This window comes from Rhinichthys klamathensis, unplaced genomic scaffold (assembly GCF_029890125.1).
Source record: "Rhinichthys klamathensis goyatoka isolate OS25496 unplaced genomic scaffold, OSU_Roscu_1.1 h1tg000040l_1, whole genome shotgun sequence".
Classification (NCBI taxonomy): domain Eukaryota; kingdom Metazoa; phylum Chordata; class Actinopteri; order Cypriniformes; family Leuciscidae; genus Rhinichthys; species Rhinichthys klamathensis.
The window spans coordinates 5,147,321-5,168,906 of NW_026606587.1; the positions used below are offsets into that span (position 1 = coordinate 5,147,321).

The 21,586-nt window shown below is 39.7% G+C and overlaps 1 protein-coding gene across 1 annotated transcript in view; it reads right to left on the reverse strand.

The window, feature by feature from the left end:
- The window catches only part of adgra2 (adhesion G protein-coupled receptor A2), a 111,245-nt gene that overhangs the window by 53,379 nt on the left and 36,280 nt on the right, over positions 1–21,586 (reverse strand). Inside the window, exon 2 of the mRNA XM_056246673.1 lies at positions 5,992–6,063. Within this exon, the coding sequence (XP_056102648.1) occupies positions 5,992–6,063 (72 nt within the window). The remainder of the gene's footprint in view (positions 1–5,991; positions 6,064–21,586) is intronic.

The following is a 21,586-nucleotide window of genomic DNA, read 5'->3' on the forward strand; positions in this document are numbered from 1 at the left end:
CCTTTTACCCCAAACAAAACACCTACATACAGAGAGCAGCCCTGTCTTACACACACATGGCTAATCACTACACACGTGCACACATGAACACGAGCACACGCACGTGCGCACACAAATGACCTCATACACACACACTCACAATAAAAAACACACTTTTTAGAATTATAAAACATGTTTTAGTCCACTAAAAATAATATTATAGTATTATGTTGTTTTAGCCATTGAACCCCATGTCCTCATTTTTATATATGCAGGCTTCACACAGAATGCATTTTTTCATTCCAATGCGCAACTTTTCCATTGTTTTTCAATGTCATGAGCTACACGGACCTCTTTACATGTTTGCGCTCACGTTTTTTTTCAGCATCTCATGCTTGACAAAAATGCGTTCTTTGTGAACCAGCCCATAAAGAGCTACAAGACCATTTTATTCGAAAAAAAAATATAGCCTAGCTGTCAGTATCATGCAACAATACTTCAGGTCAGTCAGCAACAGAACATATTTCTTCCTCCTTCAATCCCTGGGAGCCTCCTCTCCTCCTCCTCTATTATCTCTCCAGACTGAGCAGTTTTTCACAGGGTGATATATGGAGGTGTAATGAGACTCTTTCCTTTAGAGTTCTGTGATAATCACGCGTACCGACCCTTCCTCCCTACTGTATCAGCACACTCACAGATAGCAGCAAACAGGTCTCTGGCAGCGTTGACTTCAATATTCAGTATGGAAATTAAAGGAACATTCTGGTTCAAATTAAAGTAAAATGCTGTTATCACAATAATTTGGACCTGTTCTTCAGTGAATTTAACACTTTCCCCGCCATTGCTTAAAATGTCCGTTATTTGTGAGACTACTCTTCCTTGATATTGACATTGATATTGAAATATACTACATTGATATTGACATTGTTTTCAATGTTATACGTTAGGGGACGCTATTACGCATCTTCTGAAAGAGTACTGAATCTCCTGATCAAAACACAGACGAAAAAGAAGCAGAAACAAGCGATAGTGTCAGGGTTGAGTGCAGGTTGCCGAAGACGAGGACACGGGAACTGAAGTATAGTTGACTTATTTACAAAGTCAACTTACAGGAACAGACAGAAACAAAAGGTAACTCTCCAGGGGCTCGTTCTTCGTACGTTGCTTAAAACACCCGAGATCAAATGAGACATCTAAGATGATATCATCGTGCTAATCATGATCCGGCTAATTGGGTTCTTCGAACACACCTGTTGTTTATGATTAGTATCGCTGGATTGAGTTATCTGAGATAATTGCGCATTCATGCGCTGGGTTAAAAGGGGATATGTATCGATAGTAGAAACATTGATCAGCAACGCTGCTATTGGCTGCTCAGCGTGTCCAAAGAGCGCGCTCAGTTTTACTCTGCAGCAGAGCAAGAGCTATTGCTTGAAGGATATGCTGAATTTGAAAACTTTCAAATTCAGAACTTTCAAAAACAAGTTTTCACCTAAAATGTGCAAAGCCAGGAGAGAGGGCTGGCAAAAAGTAGCAGATTGAGTTTGTAGTGACCATTTAGATGTTTTTATCACTTATTACAGTATATATTTTTTATTTTAATAATTTCTAAATAATTAATAACTTTGTTCATTGTAATGTCAGTCACCACCCACTACTAGAACATGGGAACAAGTAAAAGTGAAGTACTAGAATATTCTACATAATGGTAATTTGTATTAGCCTATAGGCTACTATAGTCTCTTTTAAAAAGGCACTGTTAATAAATGTTTGCTTGTTTATAAAAGCAACCAAGAAAAAGGCTGAGAAAAAAAGAAAAGAAAAACAAACAGGTGGTGGTCCTGCACCTCCACATTATACCCCGGCAGAAGAGCTGGCCCTTGGGTTAAATGTGAACCGACCCGTCCTGGGTTCAGCTCTTCCTCAGACACACAGCAGGGACCAGTAGCAGCAACTCCTTCATTACTGGTAAATGAACTTTAAATGATCTTATACTGTAAAATATTTTTTGCTGCACTATAGGCCTATAATCCCAATGGCTGGTCCAGTCATATCAACTGTTAAACCCTGATGAATTGCTTACTTGTGAAAGTGTGCATGTGTGAAACTACATGTAGCCTAGTTAATGTAAAAAAATATGTTGCCATGAGTTATTGATCACATTTCCCCCCAGTGTACTTCATTGTAATGAAATTGTGTTTTCCTCTTTTGTGCAGTTTTAAACACCAACACTTTTATCTGTTCCCAAGCAAGTGGCTGAAGCATTTGCAGTAAGTGGACTTTTCCAAACTTTACATCAAAAGGGAAGAAAGTACAAATACTTTTATTAAACATTTAATGAAATGTTTTATATTTTTGCTGATGGTGGAAATGCTGTGTAATATGGCACATGTAATGTCACAGGCCCTGTCAAGTGCAACCCTCAGGCTTTTCAGACACTGAAATCTTCCCTTTAGTTGGCCAAAGTTCATTTCATTGTGTGACCTTGTCCTGGCTAGAGCTGCATTGTAACTGTGTATGTAATACAGTGAGCTTGATATTTATATTTTTCCTTACCATGTTCAAGTAATGGGCATAAATGTGAATCTCTGTGCTTCCACATTTGTGATATGGAACACCATCTAGAGATTTTAGACTGTCAAATGCCTTTTTTAAAAATTTGATACAATATTACTAATCTGGAATATTAAGAATTGTAATAGTAACTTGGCTGCACATTTACATTGTGATCCCCCTTTCTGTTCACAAAATCCCCTTCATAGAGGCCTTGATGGGAACATGTGTGCAGTCTATTGACCAATCACATTAGTGAAGCCTGAGGGACATATCTGTGTCATATTAATCGGCATGTTCACGATTGCATGATCTTCATTAAAAAGTTATAATATACCTGCGTTGGCAAAAAAAAAAAAAAAAAAAAAACCTGCTATAGCCTACAACCTTGGGTCTAAACTGGCTTGGAAATGCCACAAAAAAACACCCTAAAAACTGCTTGAGCGCCAGGGTAAACTTTGTGAATGACACGACAGACAGCACTTATCAAGTTCTCCGCATCTCCAATAGTTTAAAGGAAAGAGCCACTCGCAAATAATATCAGGACAATGCACACAGTTTGTGCTGTTATTAAAGGCCGACTCCGACGAGTCGAACATTTAATGTGTGTTTCCAAAAAATAATTGATGTAAACGACATCCTCACGAGTCATGAGAAAAATTATATCTCTCAAAAAGTACACTATCGCGCTGCGTTAAAAGACTTCCCGTATCACCTCCGCTTATAAAGCCACAATCTAATCCTGTTTACATGAAATAAGCCTGCTCGCGAGCAGGTTCAAGCTAGCGCACCTGTTGCTATGACAGCAAGTCTAGGATGAGCTTCGAAGAACCAAACAATCCAAGATCATGCCAAATCGCCAACAATCAAATCCAGCTAACTGAGTTAGCGACGTACGAAGAACGAGCCCCAGGACTTCAAAACACACACAACCATAGATTGACGACGACCAACAAACACTGAGGGAAAACACAGGGCTTAAATGAACAGGGACTAATGGGATAATTAACAGAACACAGGTGAAGGGAATTACTAATCAGACAGACCGGGAAAACTAACAGGACTGAACCAAAATCACAAAAGACGGGGGAAACAAGATCTCAAAACTGAACTAATAACAGGACTAAACCAAAATCACAAATACAGGGGGAAATCAGATTACAAAACAGAACTTAAACACATTGAAACATGACAGTACCTCCCCCCTCCCCGAAGGCACGTCCTCGCGCCGTATAACATCCAAAGGGGTGGAGGGGGGTGGGAGAGTGGGAGGGTGGGCGCCCTGGAGGCTGACAAGGGCATGGTGGTGCAGGAACGGGAAGCCTCCAGGGCGGAGCTGGTAGCTCAGGGAACCGGGGTGGAACAGGCTGTGGGCGTGGCCATGGAGGAGCAGGCTGCGGGCGTGGCCATGACGGAGCTGTCGGACCCTCGGGCGTCCAGGGCGGAGCTGTCGGACCCTCGGGCGTCCAGGGCGGAGCTGGATGTGGGCGTGGCCACGGCGGAGCTGTCGGACCCTCGGGCGTCCAGGGCGGAGCTGTCGGACCCTCGGGCGTCCAGGGCGGAGCTGTCGGACCCTCGGGCGTCCAGGGCGGAGCTGGATGTGGGCGTGGCCACGGCGGAGCTGTTGGACCCTCGGGCGTCCAGGGCGGAGCTGTCGGACCCTCGGGCGTCCAGGGCGGTGAGGACCCTTCGGGTGGCCATGGCGGTGAGGACCCTTCGGGTGGCCACGGTGTTGAAGACCCTTCAGGTGGCCATGGTGGTGAGGACCCTTCAGGTGGCCATGGTGGAGAGGCGCTACCACTGCCATGGTCCTCTTACAGGGCGTACTGCGCCCCCCAAAAATTTTAATGAGTAACTTGACAGGTTCAGGAACGGGGACAGGAACAGACACCGGCTCAGGAACAGATACCGGCTCGGCGGCGATCGCGACGTGAACCGTCTCTGGATCAGTAGACATGGACGGGACCAGCTGGACGGGCTCTGGCGCAGGATCAGCGGGCTCTGGCGCAGGATCAGCGGGCTCTTGGAATGCAGGACTGGACGGGACCAGCACATCAGGGGACTCGGAACTGGATTCATGGGCCATCGTTGATGTGTGTGTTGCCCACACACACAGAATAGCCGTAGACACTACTATCAGTGCTGTGTCTTCTTGTGTTGACTCCCGTGCGGTGTGCTCAGTCTCTGGCAGGCTGGTGACGGGCTCAGGCTCTGGCGGGTAGGCGATGGGCCCTGATTCTGGACTTGGAACGGGCTGGAGTGGGAGATCTTCCACCATGTATCTGGATCCACATGCCCACAGTGTGTGATCCACGAACTCCAGAAATGACAAGTCAAGATCGTTTGCCAGAATCAGCTGGTCAAGCGGATCCTTTAATCCACCCCAGAAACTTTGCGTTAATTCTTCTTCCTCCAACGACATGTCATCATACAGCTCCAGGTAAAGCCCTGCATACTCCTCAAGAGAGCGTTCATTTTGAAAGAGGATAGGTTTGTTAATGGGGTTCACCTTTTTCTTCTTTCCTCTTTTTCCCTTGTTCATCTTTGGGTTCTTTTTTTTTTATTTTTTTTTTATGGTTGGTCGTTCTGTCAGGGTTGAGTGCAGGTTGCCGAAGACGAGGACACGGGAACTGAAGTATAGTTGACTTATTTACAAAGTCAACTTACAGGAACAGACAGAAACAAAGGAAACTCTCCAGGACTTCAAAACACACACAACCATAGATTGACGACGACCAACAAACACTGAGGGAAAACACAGGGCTTAAATGAACAGGGACTAATGGGATAATTAACAGAACACAGGTGAAGGGAATTACTAATCAGACAGAGCGGGAAAACTAACAGGACTGAACCAAAATCACAAAAGACGGGGGAAACAAGATCTCAAAACTGAACTAATAACAGGACTAAACCAAAATCACAAATACAGGGGGAAATCAGATTACAAAACAGAACTTAAACACATTGAAACATGACAGATAGCATATGTAAGCAGATGAATATGTAAAATAACGCGATCATCAACATTAAATAGCACATAAATCAAAATTGGCTTTAAAAGCAGAGGGTCTGTTCTTTCTTTTAATATATCGCATATTCAGATACTATTCATACAACAAAATATTGTGGGGGCCATGAAACCTTTTTGAAAATTATCAAAAATGCTGGCGGTGACTGGCAACTTTTTTTTAAAACGCTGGAAAGAGGTAAGCAAAGAGGAAACAGACCCAGACACTTCGGGGTCTCGGGTTCACACAGAACGTGTTTTTGCATTCCACAGCATTTTCACAAAGAAAAAACTACGAATAAAATAAATATAGGTGATGTTACATATTATTTGTTAAGTAACTGGTTACTCATTTTAATGTTTCAGTACTTGACTCTAAAATGACTCAAAAGACACCACTAAACCTTGCAATGGTGGTGAAGATGATGGCGAGAAAGTGATTTACTTACAGCTTCTCGAGGGAGTACAAGCCGGTGAAGGAGCCATTTTTCAGCACACGGATACGATTGTTGCTCAGATTTCTGTGAAGAAATGCAAAAGCAGAAATGAAATGAGTCATTGTGATGACAGTCACTAATCACACATTCACAGACAGCGATGTAAAATAGAATCCATCCATGCATCCAATGAAAACAGGCCTCACACACTGTCATACACACCCTTGCCAACACGCATGCAGAACCAAAACACACAAGCGCATGTCCAACACAAACACGCATATAACAGTAAACACCCTGACACAAACGTGCTTATATGGCTAGGAACCTCAGACAAATACGCTCGCCAACTCTCACACATATTCTTCATTTGCTGCCTTCAAACCCTGTGACTGCAGCTTTAGATTCTGGTATATATACACCTAAGAAAGAATGTAGAAGTGCAGAGACTTGCTACTGCCAGTGCATACACAGACACACTGCTGTGAGCACGTAAGAGCTACTGCTGCTGCACAAATAGCACATACTGTATGAAATTTACCGTAGCAGATATATACAGGTGGAGCTGGGGAAGGTGGAGGGTTTTAAAGGAACTCTGAAAGTGCCGCAAACTGCTTAAGCAAACACTGACCAACTATTTATATGTTGAGCAGCAGCTCATTGGCTGCAGATGCAACAGAAACCAATCAGCTTGTGCCATGTAGTTAACTATGTAATTGTCACCAGTTTACGTTTCATGACAGAACTTGGTATATATTTTTTGTAATGTGAATCTGTTTATGTTTTACACTTCAGACAAATACGCTCGACAACTCTCACACATATTCTTCGCTTGCTTCAAACCCCATGACGTCAGCATTAGATTCTGGTATACACACAAAGAAATAGTAAGACTGTAAAAGTAAGCTGTGTTTCATTGTAACACTTTAATTTCCTTCAAACAGAAACAAACATGTAAGAAATAAGGGGAGATATCCTGAAAAACTATTTTTCTTGGTCTTCTTTTCTTTTTTTTATTATTATTGATTTATAGGGGTCATGAATTGAGAAATAAACATTTCCTTGATCTTTTGACATATAAAAGGTCATTGTACTATAAAAATAAGTTTCAGAACTCAAAACTTCCTAGTTCGTCCAAAAGCAGCTTTTATTGAAGCCAAGCCCAGCAAACGACTCGTTTTGTATTTTGTCACATTATTGCGTCATAGTGAGACGAAAGACCGCCTAAGCAGCAGATCAATGCCTACTTCTACATCATTGCCTCTTTAGCCCCGCCCACTGATTCACATATGTCATGTAGTAGTAAATACGGAAGATATCCAAGTACACAGGATTACTAAAGCAACAAAATTATAGAGACGCCTCTGTGGATTACAAGACGTTTTCCAGTGCCAAGTTGAGGGAAAACACAGCCCTTGCATTGCCATCTTTGTGATCCTAGCATTAAGAAAGCGTGGTTGAACTTTATTTTTAAGGAAGTTCTAGTCAAGATCGCATCTGTTCATTTGTTCGGTTCATTTTACTGCGGTTTTTAAACAAGACACAGTTAGACGCAGGCTTTTCAGAGAGACTGAAAATAAATCCAACTGCATTGGATCCGACGGTAATGTCACAACACAAAAGTGTAAAAGTGTTTTTACCATGTGTCACTATTGCTTTGTCTGATACAGATCATTTGTACTGAGTATTTATACTGTAGCGCCGCAGTCAGACTGAATAGTTGTGATAGTTGCAATTCGCTTTTGTTTCGGCATTTATGGGATTTTATCAGATACTGAAGAAAGCACAGAGAACGCTGCTTTTGTTGTTCTGATCTAAGTTATTCGCTGTTATCCTGAATTGAAGATTCAGTGAGCGACATCTGTTTTATCAGCAGTAAGACATTACAACGTTTAATTTGATTTAAATCACAACTTTGACTATCAAAACTGAGTGTTTGAAAGAGTCAAAAACAGGATTTTTCCTGTTTCCTAAACATTATAAGTGGACCTCAGAGAACATTATACATTTTTCATAACCCCTTTAATGGTTTAATGCTTAGATGTTATTGCATATATTTTTGTAATGTAGATCTTTTTATATTTTTGTCTATACTGTAGATTAGTATCAGTATTATTGTTCATTTGGGTGTAGAATTATGTTCCTGTTTATGTTTTTAACTTTTTCTTTCTCTCATTTTGAATTCTAAACTGGCTGCGTACTTGGAAGTGTGGCCTTTGTCATTTTTAGCTGTAAATGCTCTTAATAAACTAAAAAATTAGCTGATACTTTTGCGTGTTTTGCAAGCCAGAGGAAGGTTGACCGACCGAATCGTTGCGAAATCCCCTCATTCTCGAAAACCAATCGACAGAGTAAAAGAAAATACAAGCCAGACTACATTAGTTAGGCTATGTAGATCCATACATATACCAAATCATAACCCATTTTGTCAGGACTATAGAAACTTAAAAAAAACAGCATTTATTTGAAATAGATATATTGTGTAACATTATAAATGTCTTTACTGTCACTTTTGATCAATTTAATGCATCCTTGCTGAATAAAAGTTTTCATTTCTTTAACAAAAAATCGGACTGACCCAAAACCCTTAAGTCAGATTGTGTTTTTAAGAGAGTTTATTTCAGAGGTGCACAAAGAAAAAGTGCCCATAGTTGAAGAAACACTAATATAATAATATGTAATATGTACTCTGTATATAAAGACAGTGTTTCACCAACAGAGAGGAAGAGGGAGAGCGTCTGGGAAAGGATGCTGCCCAAACACGATTTAAGTGACCCGACAGCTATGAAGACAACGGCATCAACTTCAGCCATCACACCGGGCTGTTTCCAATTAATCTTCACGGCTTAATGGAGGGATGGAAAGGGCGAGGGAATGAGGAAGAGGAGGGGGAGGAAGCCATAATCTTGATAATCACAGTGGATACATTTTTACATCAAAAGGAAGTCGAGGTCCACATCAAACGCGCGCCCGGCTCTTTTCCATGACAATTATCCCTTTCGCCATTGGCTAATGGGCCTGAGACCAGAGAGAATCTTATCAGAAGGAAGAGAGGAAAGAGAAGAGGAGGAGAGAGAGAGACGTTTGGATGCTGGTATGGATAAAGCTCACGAGTAAAACCGGTTTGGATTAGGTTTGTGGCTGACATGGACAAACACAAACAAACAAATGCAAGTAAACTGATCCCGCCATTGTGCGTGTTATATGTCAGATCTATTTCTGTCTGTTATTAAATCATATACGGAAGCAATACATCAAAGAGACCATAAATTACAGTTATTTTCCCACAGTTTACGGGTCATTTTAGGCATGACAAAGTTTTTATACAGCAGCCACTGCAACATAAAAACAGTAACGTTCAATAATTGATCAGTTGACAAATAACATGCAAATTCACTTTTTCAAGATCAAGTTGGGTCCAAAAGTCTAAGGCGACTTTGTAAAACCGGGATTCAAATAACAGCGAGATTCATTTAAATAATAAAGCCAAGGCTTAAGCTCCCAGACTTAAATGCGTGTTTAAGCTGTTTTAACTGAAAGCAACTTGCACTGACATGCATCATGTCATTACCATGTTTTGTCTCAAGATGCACACCAGTAATGTTTTTTTTTCTAAGGCACGTTTATAAAAGCTACTTAAATGTCCTAATTGAACTAAGGCCTAATGCTGGCTTAATCTAAACCCTGTCTGTGAAACCGGACCATAATTTCTTTTCAAGTCTACGTCAAAAACAAAATAGGCCAAAGAGATGTCAGCGGAAAAGGAAAATAATTTCACAGAAAAGCAGACTTTTATGTTTTGATCAAAGATTGCAAAGACTAACATCTATTTTCTTTGGAGCAGCATGGACTGGACCAATGTGAGTTAAAGTTGCAATGAAATGTAAGTAGAGACAGATCAGCAGGAGTGAGGTTTAAGTGAACTTTAAGTCCTTAAAATGTCACTAGAGAGAAGGTCCAGTGTTTTGATTAAACATTACAAGGTCAACACATCTTTAAAAAATGAAACAAGAATAGATTAATTGTTCACAATAAGATGTAGAACAAAAAAAGAGATGGGGTGAATCATTTACTGCTGACTTTAAAAATGTAAAGAGGGTCATTTAATTTCACGTTAGATCAACTTTTCTGAAGTATATTTTGTTGGCCCTGGAGCGTTCATTAGCCCAACTGTTTATTCATGCAAAATAATACAGCAATTTGTTCTTCTAAGCCTTTTAAAATAGTCAACACACCACCAGTCTCATTGGAAAAACATTCCTCCACCTACATTTTTGCTAAATCACTGCAGATTATTCACACAACATTATGAACACATAGCCTATTATTGATTATTAAAAAGGCTTATTTTCATGTGGCGGTTCCTTGCACAATACCATTTTATGGCCTCAAAACATTTTTACGATAGTGCATCATTTGTAACAAATACATTTTGACGTTTGCATCTCATGGCTTTCCTGATGTAGCAGACTCGCTCAGAGACTCACCTGGTACAGCGTTGCACTGGGAAGCGCTCGGGTACGAGTCCAGTGAAACACGAGTTAGAGCTTAAAGACTTGTAGCAGCAGCTAAAATGACATGGTTGCTTCAACAAATGTGACATGTTTGCTTTCGTTAAAACTATCGGGTATGTTTAGGGTTTGATATGTTGCATGAAGCATAAAGAAAATTCCCTCTTTTACTCGCCCACATCAGTCTTCAGACACTTCAGGCTTGTGCTTGTCAAAGAGTTACAACAATAAACACACAGTAAAAGACACAGTAAACATCATGACCAAAATCACAGATGTATATCTTACAGTCTAAATTAAAAGACAGTTGATGTTGCACAGTCTGCTTTGACTTTTACCCAAGATGTCATTGGGGTATTATCATATAATCTGACAATCGCAAAGGACTTGAAACATGCATAGTGTACACCTGGCTTTATCCAATCAGATGTTAGAGTTGTAATTATCCATTGTATAATTGCATATAAATCCTGGAACTTTCTAAAGTGTGCGTTAGTGATTCATGTTCCTCTTTCGTCTGTCCTCAATGTGTCACAGCCTAATAGACCATAACTGGCTCTATTCTGTTATCGTTAGGAAGTGTGTTTCCAATCAGGACTTAAGAATGTGTTTGCAGTATGAGTGTGTGTATTCGTTGAGAAAGAGTGTGTGTCTGCTTCCGTTTGCAAACCAGCAGCTGGTTCATCTTATTTCCTGCCTTGTCACAAAAGTTAATGAGCAGATTTAACCAAAAAAGCAGTCAAGGCAGCCACTTTTTTGGTGCAAATACACCTTTTATGTCAAATCTAGTATAGAATGGCATTAGTGTAACCCCTCTGGTTCAACTGGCACCGATCCAAGCGGGATTCGAACCGACGTTTCCCTGCATGGGAGGCGGGCATGTTAACAAGGAACCTATAGACCACAGCCTCTAACATCAGTCACTACTAGACTTCCTCAATTCAAAATTAAGCTGGATAGTTTAGATCAGTCGGAACCGGGAACACGTCCCGTAAATCCTGATGTACTTGGTGCATCATAAGAAGGATGGCGTCTACGCTAATATTAGTCTCTCTGTTTATCCTGAGGGACCCTCTATGGTGGACCTGCGCCTGGACCCATCCCAACTCATCCTGAAGTGCCAGCCTCATTAGCCCTGTGAAGGCCTCATCGACACGACAGCCATCGGCACTGATCCTCAACAACTCGTTTCCATACCGGCGTGATTACTTCGATTTCCAAACAGATGGAAATGGATAAATCCTCTAAATGTTCCGATCCAATCTGACTTGTAATGCTGCCCGAATCATACACTGTTCCTTCATTGAGGAGAACTTCTCCCAAGGTTTTTTTCTCCATTCTGTCATCTGATGGAGTTTTGGTTCCTTGCCACTGTTGCCTTGGCTTTTGGCTTGCTTAGTTGGGGACATTTAATATTCAACAATGTTATTGATCTGCCTTACTTAAGGTGGACGTTGACACAATTTTCTTCTAGAAACAAACTTTTCATGTTATCACTGTGAAGCTGCTTTGATACAATTTAATGCTTTGTATTGTAAAAAGCGCTATATAAATAAAGGTGACTAGAGCGCCTCTTGAGGCCAGGAGAGTAAGATTTACTCGCACAGCCCTTCCTAGCTGGCCTCCGTTACACTCAACCCCTAAACCTCACTCCAATCCGGGTCACGGCTCCAATGTAACCCCTCTGGTTCTACTTGCACCGCTCCGAACGGGATTTGAACTGGAAGGTGGGCGCGTTAACATGGACGCTAAAGCATTAGTCGCTAGTGCACCTCTTGAGGCCAAGGGTGTGAGGTTTACTCGAACAGCTCTAACTAGCTGGCCTCCATTCCAATTAGCAATGCCAAGGTCATGGGTTTGATTAGTAGGGAATACAAAATGTATAACTTAAATACAAGTCACTTTAGATAAAAGCATCTGCCATGTGTGTAATGTAAACAAACTCGTTATACTGTACAAAGACAAAATGCAGTTACTACATATTTTGTCAGAACTACAAAATCTGCTCTTCTGTGAGATATGATTTGGCTGAACTATGCTGTGTGTGTGTGAAAACTGATCTCAACTCAATCTTGCCATTACTCTGTGTTGGATTAGTCATTACATTTGTCGCTTTTTACATTTGTAGTGCAGTCCAGATTGTGCTTTGTTCACAAAAAAAGCAGTACTATGTAACGTTGTGCTATTACCTAAAACCTATCAACAGATTTTCACAGCTGTTTTTTGTATGACTAATGCTAACGCTAGCAACCACGCTAATGACTTCCCGCATATGTGCACATGTGTGGACAAACACACAGCTAAACTACATCCTGCCATCTAATTAAATTAAATTAAAGGGGACATTTCAGAACCAACACAAGTGCCCCAAAAGCGAGTCTCTGTGTTTTGGCTCAAAGTGAATGAAAATGACATCTTGCTTTGTCAGGTCATCATTACTAAGGGTGACTACTCCAAACCACTAACCGACTGCAGTCATCCTACTGTTGCAGGATGTAGGGAGGATCAGGACACACAGTACTGGGACACGGCCAGCCGAACAGATCTTCAAATAGCTCTTTGACCCTGATCTACCCCGCCTGATGCTCTGGTCGGGCACACCAACCGTCAACTAACTGAAGCCAGACATGAGATGAAAGCTGAAAACCAGACAGATCTACTGCATAATTTAATACAGAGAGAGACTGAGAGATATCACTGGCAAAAACACAAACGGTTAATTGGACCCAGAGACTATAGAGCTATAGATAGCAATGAGTCAGAAACCGTTTAGAAAGCGAGCGTGTGGAGGTTATGTGTCACGTAAGGTCTTGGGTTGCTGTAAGTGGCTTGCGTGAGTATGTCTGTGTATATACATTAAGTCAAGTCAAGTCATATTCATTAATATAGCGCTTTAAACAATATAGATTGTTTCAAAGCAGCTTTACAGTGATAATAGGAAATTACAGTAACAGAGATTGTTTTGGCTTTACAGCAGCTCTAGAATTAAGTTATTGTTATTGCTAAGTTATTGTCCAGCTAAAGTTAGTTTTTGATTGATTCACTTCCGTTGCAAAGATCATTAGTTATTAACTTAGGGGCCGCTTATACGACACCGTTTTAACTGAAAACAGAAAACTTTTAATGCGTTCCGTCCATTCATTTGCACGACAACAGTGTTTTTGATACTATTTTTTATATTATATGATGCATACAGTACATAACTACATTTCTACATGTAGTCATACAAAACCTTCATCATGTGAATCCCTTTTCCAAAATCTGGATTTTGAAGAAGCTGTTTCTTTCTCAAAGTAATAAAAAAGGTAATTGTGAGGTAAAGTTTAAAACAAGAAATAAAGTAAAATTGTGAGATTTTATATCAAAATCACAAAAAACATTCAAAATGCAAAATATGGTGCGATATAAAGTCCCACATATTGTCACATTGTGAGATAAAAAAAAAAGCAGGTTGGCATTTGAAGTCATACTGAATTATAGTCGCAATTGTGAGTTATGAAATTGAATTATCTAGCCACAATTTATATATAGTTACAATTGTGAGACATGAAGTCAAATTGTGATCGAGATTTAATTATGCCAGCTCTGACCTAGCTTCAAAGCATAGTTGTAATTGCTTTATAAATGCTTTTATGCCACCTCTGAGCAGCATTAAACGGTCTGTGTAAAGACACTTAAATGCCACCTCAGAAGCGCTTCTGTGCCACCTTTGCAGTGTAAATTTGGCAATTGTGTCAGTTATAAAGCCGCAATTGTGAGCTATAGTCATGATTATGAAATATGAAGTCACATTGTGAATTACAATGTCACATTTGTGAGATAGTCACGAGAAAGCATGAACATAAAAAAATCTGTAGGCCTACCTTGAATGCAAATAAGCCACTTTTGAAAAAAGCAACTGGCAGTTATGTAATGTAAAAAACTCACTAAACTGTGCAAAGACAAAAGGTTGCATTCATAACTTGAGTTGTAATGTTGCAATTGAGAGATATAACGTCACAACTGTGAGATATAAAGTCATGAGAAAAAATCCTTAATTGTGAGAAATATTAGAAATGTGTTTGTTTTTTACTTTGAGGCGGAAACAGACTTCCATAGGATCTTATATAAGGAAACAAACTGCATTGTTCTCAATAGAACAGCAGGCAGGGATCCGCACACACTGACACCCGCATACGAAAATACACACACCGAAAAACATGCTGCGTACACACACGCACACAAGAACTTGAAGCGGTCCGCTCTGTAAACAAACTGAAACAGGCGGTGCTCCTGTTCAGCTAAACAGGAAGTGGAGAAAATGAGCTGTTTATACAGAGCTTGGCTGACTCAGGTCAGAGGTCAACCCCAGAGCGCTTCCTGCTCTGCTGTGTGATGGACAGGGCAGAGAGCGAGAGCAGGTGGACAACAGAATGAGGGGAAGAGATAAGAATGATATGACAAGAGAAAGATAAAAGCTAAGAGAGGAAAACAGGACAGGAATCCAGTTAGAGGATGAGTATTATATATAAAGAGAGCAATCAAAAGAGAGAAATGAAGGTGGGACACGTCTTGCTACTTGAAATCAAAATGGACGTGATTTAGTTTAATGCTGCATTCATGTCATGTTGAAATATCGTTATTACAAGCTGAGAACGCAGAATTGAACAGCATATGTTAAGTAGGAGCCAGTAAAAAGAGTATGTTGCTACTTTTGAAAATAAAAATAAACACAGTAGCAGTCAAACGTTTTGGATTGGTAAGATTTTTTATATTTTTAAAAGAAGTCTCTTCAGCTCACCAAGGCTCCATTTATTTAAAAAAAACAAAAACAAAAAAAAACAGTAATATTGTGAAATATGATTACAATTTAAAACATGCAAAGCTAAATTTTCAGCAGTATCACATGATCCTTCAGAAATCATTCTAATATGATCAGCGCTTGACATTAACTTTTTTGCTCACTAGCCAATGTGGCTAGTGGTTTTCCAAAATGACTAGCCACGCAGCATTTTTACTAGCCACAGTTTTGTTGTTGTACGTTTTATATGATTAAAATTGACAATGGGGCTGAAAACGTGCTAAAATGAACTAATATTATCATTAGCTCTGATAAGGTTGTTAAGCTCCTTTTTTGATAACATGTTGTCTAAGATACACACATAAAATAGCTTCTTATTGTATATAATAAAAGTGCTGCATTGTTTGTTTGTTTTTTGTTTTACAGCAGTAAATACTGCAATACAGAGTAGAACAATTATCTGCATTAGAAACAACGAGCAAAGAATAAATAATAATTTTAAAGAAAAAATCCACAATTAAAGCACCAGGATTACAACTTTATATAGGCTATATAGGACTATATAGGACTTTGGATTGTTTGTTTTGCATCAGCTTTTCCTCAGAGCTCTGATTTAATAATTATCATCATGAAGCTCTGAGTAACTGGAGATATGTCCACCTGAAACAAGTATAGGCCTACAGGCAGCGCCGCCGCTCCCACCACGCGCATCACGCGCTGTGCGTAGGGCACCAAGTGCTGAGGGGGCACCAAAAATAGCCTAATGAAAAACCAATCATCAAACTTCTTGTTATAATCAGATTCAGCGCGTTCTTCCTCTTCATTCCGCAGCGGCGCCGAGCAGAGACAGAGAGCACGTCAGAAACACAGGACAGGGTGTGTGTGTGTGTGTGTGATGTGTTCATGTGTGTGTTCATCTGAGCCTCATTGGTCTGTCACTGCTCGTCATAAAGGAATTATGCTTAGGGCACCAAAATGGCTAGCAGCGGCACTGCCTACAGGTCTTTATTTTCCAGATTATTCCCACAAGCGCATCTCCTGCTTTCTTTCATGGCATGATTAATTTTATTAAAACATAGAATTAACTCTGGAAAGATAGTTGTGATATGACGTGACATAAGGGCAGCCCTGCTAGTAGTTAGGCCTACACCGTGGCCCTTAATCATGAAGATGATTTTTGTTTTAATACCGGCCATGCACACTCACGAACTGACTGAACGCTGTGTTGATGTGTGTGTGTATGCGGCCAGTCGCGTGTGATGATCGTTCGTTTGGCGCGCGCACCCTCGCGCAGCGGCACTGCAGGAGAGCGTGAGACACGCCGGTGGTCTGGATTCTCCTGCTATTAAAAAAAGATCGCTATATCATCACATTAAGTTGATAATTAAGGGCAGACTAAAACAGCCCAGTTCGTCGCACAGTCCGCGAGTTTAATCTCCGCGTGTCTTCTTGTTTGCAGTGTTGTCGTTCAAGAGGATTCACGAATGGACCAATGAGCAAACACTAAACTATGTGCAGGTGGTACTCATGGGAGTGGTAGTGGCATAGTGTCAAATTGCAATTCGTTTGTTATGTCAGATGTCCTTTGACAAGACTACAAATCTTCAACACGCCAAAGTGGCTAGTGAGAGTGACTGTGTTACCCGCCACGGGTGAAATGCACCCGCATTTGGCGGGTTGGCGGGTGTTAATGTCAAGCCCTGAATATGATGATTTGATGCTCAAGCAACATTCCTCATTATTATCAATGTTGAAAACAGTTTGAATAAAATATATATATTTCAGGATTCTTTGATGAATAGAAAGTTCAAAAGAACCACATTTATCTGAAATAGAAAGCTTTTGTAACATACCGTTCAAAAGTTTGGGGTTAGTAAGAATTTTTCGGGGGGAAATAAATCAATACGTTTATTCATCAAGGATGAATTAAATTGATCAAAAGTTACAGTAGAGACATTTATAATGTTTCAAAAGATTATATTTCAGATAAATGCTGTTCTTTTGAACTTTCTACTCATCAAATAATCCTGAAAAAAATACTCAACTCTTTTCAACATTGATAATAATAATGAATAATAATGTATGTATAAATAATGTTTGTTTGTTTTTTAGCATCAAATCATCATATTATAATGATTTCTGAAGAATCATGTGACACTGAAAACTGGTGCAATGATGCTGAAAATTCCGCTTTGATCACAGGAATAAATTACACTTTACTATATTCACACAGAAAAAAGCTGTTTTAAATTGTAATACTATTCTTATTGTATTTTTAATCAAATAAATGCAGCCTCGGTGAGCAAAAGAGACATCTTTTAAAACCATTAAAAATCTTACCGATCCAAAACTTTTGACTGGTAGTGTATACAATACTGCATAAAGAAAGAAAGGAATCATTAAAGTAAGTGAACTGGGGGAAAGAAATGTGACAAAAAAACAGACAAACTTTAACTGGTCCTTTTTACTAGTAGTGGCTCTGTCCTCCGAACAGCAGACCTCAGTAAAACAGCAAACCTACACAAACCAGACCAAAGTCTAAAGCTCCTTAATTGAATTGTCAAAATCAGCAGTGACATATAAGACATACACCATCAGTCATCTGAGCTCTGATACCACTCAGCGTGCTATAATAATTATAATTACATCAGGGACAAATGCGTCTTCATGCGTCCCTTCGTACATTAGTAGAGGCCATGTGAGCCATGTCAAATATCGTGCATTAGCCTGATGGGTTTCGAAAGACATGCTCAAATATATTGTATCACAAAACTGCTACAGTATAACAACTCAAGATTACAGCGTCCTGCTGAGGTGTGGAAGCACAATGTGAAGCAGTCTGTCAAGGACGAGTGTTTCCTCTGTGACTGCAGCGGTTTTCAGTTCCTCCCCGTTCTTTGCCACTCGCTGGAGCGGTTTGGCTCAATTTGTCTCCTCAAACCGCAAGGCCTCTGAGACGAAACAACAGTCCATGTCAGTTTGTCCCTCGGACAGCTAAATGGCCTTGTGCTTAGGAGACCTGAAACTTTAGAACAACTTATTTTAGGACATCCTGAACAATGTCAGACGTCCTATTAGACAATTTTGTCCTACAAGACAAACACACACAAGCACGTGTGCAACACACACACACAGACACAGGTCAATTGGCACAATGTTACCTCTTGAGAAAAGAAGTACACTTTTACATACGTTTAAAAGGAGTATTATTGCAGAAATAATTTACTTTAAAAGAATATACTTAAGTGCTGTCATGTTTTAGACACTTGTTGGACAAATGCAATTATTTGGGTTTCAGAGTGTTTTTTGACCCACGTAAATTGGACTTAATTACATATTTAAAAATGACTTCTATTGCTTTTGAGATATGGTTAAAGTGTACTGCTGAATGTACTGACAAGCATTTATGGTAAACTAGTTTATAGTTTATAAACTACATATAAAATAAGTACACTTTAATGCCATTTCATTATTTATCATCTATTACATAATTATTTGTACATTTTAAATATATTAACTTCCAATGTATAAATAATACATTACCGTTAAAATTATAATAAAGTACTTTACATGTTATTAAACCTATATTTTTTTTAAATACATTAAAACAAGAAATAAAGTAAAATTGTAAATATTAGTTTTATTTTTAAAATAAAACTTTTAATTTGACATGATTACAAATTGATTTTTTTTTTTACTGCACGTAAGTGTGTTAAGAAACAGTCATGAAAGTGTACGCTCTTTAAGTACACATGAGTGGCCCTTTATGTCACTAATATTAGATTATTTGAAAGTATAGTATACACTACAAGTGCACATTAAATGCATTTCAGTCCATTTCATTTTTACAAGGGACCCAGAATCTCCTCTCTTTCTTCCTTATGAAAAGATACCAACATGTTTACCAAGATTCTTCCCCAATGGAAAACAATTAAGGAGATTAGCAGCAAACCCAACATTCGTCATGCCTGTATTAGTTAACGTGTGCTTTACATGTGATTCTCAGTACAGGAGCTGTCTAACGGTACTTCAGCGTCATTCAGAGACGTCTCATAATATGACTTCATTTTCTCTATACCTCTGGAGCCAAACAGAAGAACCGCAGACTGGATGGGAATCACACAGTGGGATTTAAATTTAATAATACTGCGCAGAGTTTAGCCAACAAGCTCCCATTAAAGACCTCCGCTTTGCCCGAGACGCCTACGGCATATTATTAACTACTGCTTTATTGACCTAAGAGGAGACGCCATGTTTAATTTGACACAAATGTTGGATTTTTTTTTGGTTACACTTTATTTACAGTCTAATTATACATTTAGGTACGGAGTATAATATTAATTAAGAGGACGCAGAGAAGGATGAGTAGAATGAAAACCATTTTTTTTTTTAATAATTACGAAACGACCCCTAAAGTTTCCTGTCACCGTAATACTTATGAGTACAAACACCTCACTGTCCATCCACTCAGGGGCGGATCTACCGGGGTGGCATAGGGTGGCAAATGCCACCCTAAAAGAAAGCCTTGCCACCCCTGCTGCCACCCCAGTTGGCAGCAACGAATTAAAAGTTATGGCCAATTTGACCATTTACGAGCGCGAATCTCCCATGTCCGACTGCAGTGAATTCGCTACGTGCACAATATGACGACCGTTGACGTTCGTACTTTAGTGTGTGGGCAAATACTTCCGGCGAAAACTTCCGGTGATCTGACCGCGAGAGCGGGAGACAGCGAGAGCAAGAGACAACAGCGACCGATTTCCATTACCAGAGAGATAAGTTTTCAACCCGACCAAATTTTTAAATGCATATATCATTTTCAGTGTATTTCACCTGTGCGTTTCTATGCTTTATATTACTGCATTTATTTTGTGCAAGTGAGATGAGTAAAGCACATCTGTTTCATATATCATTATCTGTCTGGTGTTTATAAGCAGTAGCCTACAGTATTTCACAGTAAAACGCTCAAGTTGGGTGCTCAACAAAATAATATATATATATAAAAAAGGGAAAAAAGGTCGGCACACCTTGGCTCCAAAAGTTAAACGCACCCCTGCCTTTATACTCACACAGGGCTGGACTGGCCATAATTTGATAACTATTATTATATAGTAGTGTAATGTAGACAGACACTATATCACAACTAAAAGAGTTTTGAGTTTTTCTTTGTTCAATTTGCACACTGAATATGGGTTGGAGCTCTTTATTTTGAACTCTCAAAGTGCACCAGATTGATGAATTTAACATTAAAAAGCACAACATTTTCTTACGGGGGAGCATGCCCCCGAACACCCCTAGAGGGACAGAGGTGCACTCACCAAAATCCTGTGGGAAAAAAAACGCTATTGCTATACCAATGCAGCTTATAGCTTGTTTTAGCATTCATCACTGTGGAGTGGGGCTATAATTCAACTTAGTAGTTATTTCATCTGTTAACTCTTACTCACTCCTATTCACTTATGACATTAGTGGTTTTTATAGGAGTTGGTATACATATTCAAGGGAGTGCAAAGTTCGGTTGTGTTTATGATCATATGTAGTGGGCCACATACAAATAATAATACAAATAATGCCCTTTTGTAGTGTGTATACATACGATTTCTCATCAAACTGTGTTGACTGTGATTAAATTCAGTATATATATATATATACGTCTGCCATGTTGCCACCCCTCAAAAATTCCTGCCCCCCTCTTGCCACCCCATAAATATTTTTCTAGATCCGCCCCTGCATCCACTGACTACCTTCACATCTGTCTTCCACATTCACTGAGTGTCCGAAGAACTACCAGTGTGTAAAATCTTTGGAGTGACTGCCGTCAGCACAGAATTGTTGTGAATGTCGATCTAGAGTGACGTGATAAATACATATGATATGAATGCAAAATATCAGACCTGTATATGATTCAGGACCACATATGGAAGTGGCCCAAATCAGAATCAAAAAGATCAGATTCCATGTGGTTTGTGCTGTTCACACTGTAAACAAACAAAAAAAAATCAGATCACATAGAGCAAATAATATAATTCAGATTTGTCCCACTTTTGCCTGCACTTAGCCTTTAAAGCCTAAAACAGCTGCCCGGAAATGTTGCAAATAAGGCCACCGAGTGACCTGACTTTCCTTGAAAGGGACTTTGATGTAACCAAACAGCAAATTGCAAAAAAAAATCTTTAAATTTAGGTTTCAGTTTCGTTTGATGGTCTTTTGGTTAAAGGCATGTGGAACTGACCTTTATTCCATTAGTGTCAGTCTCTTGGGCCGTTTACACCTGGTATTAGATGCATATTGGTCGATCGGGTCACAAGTAGACGAG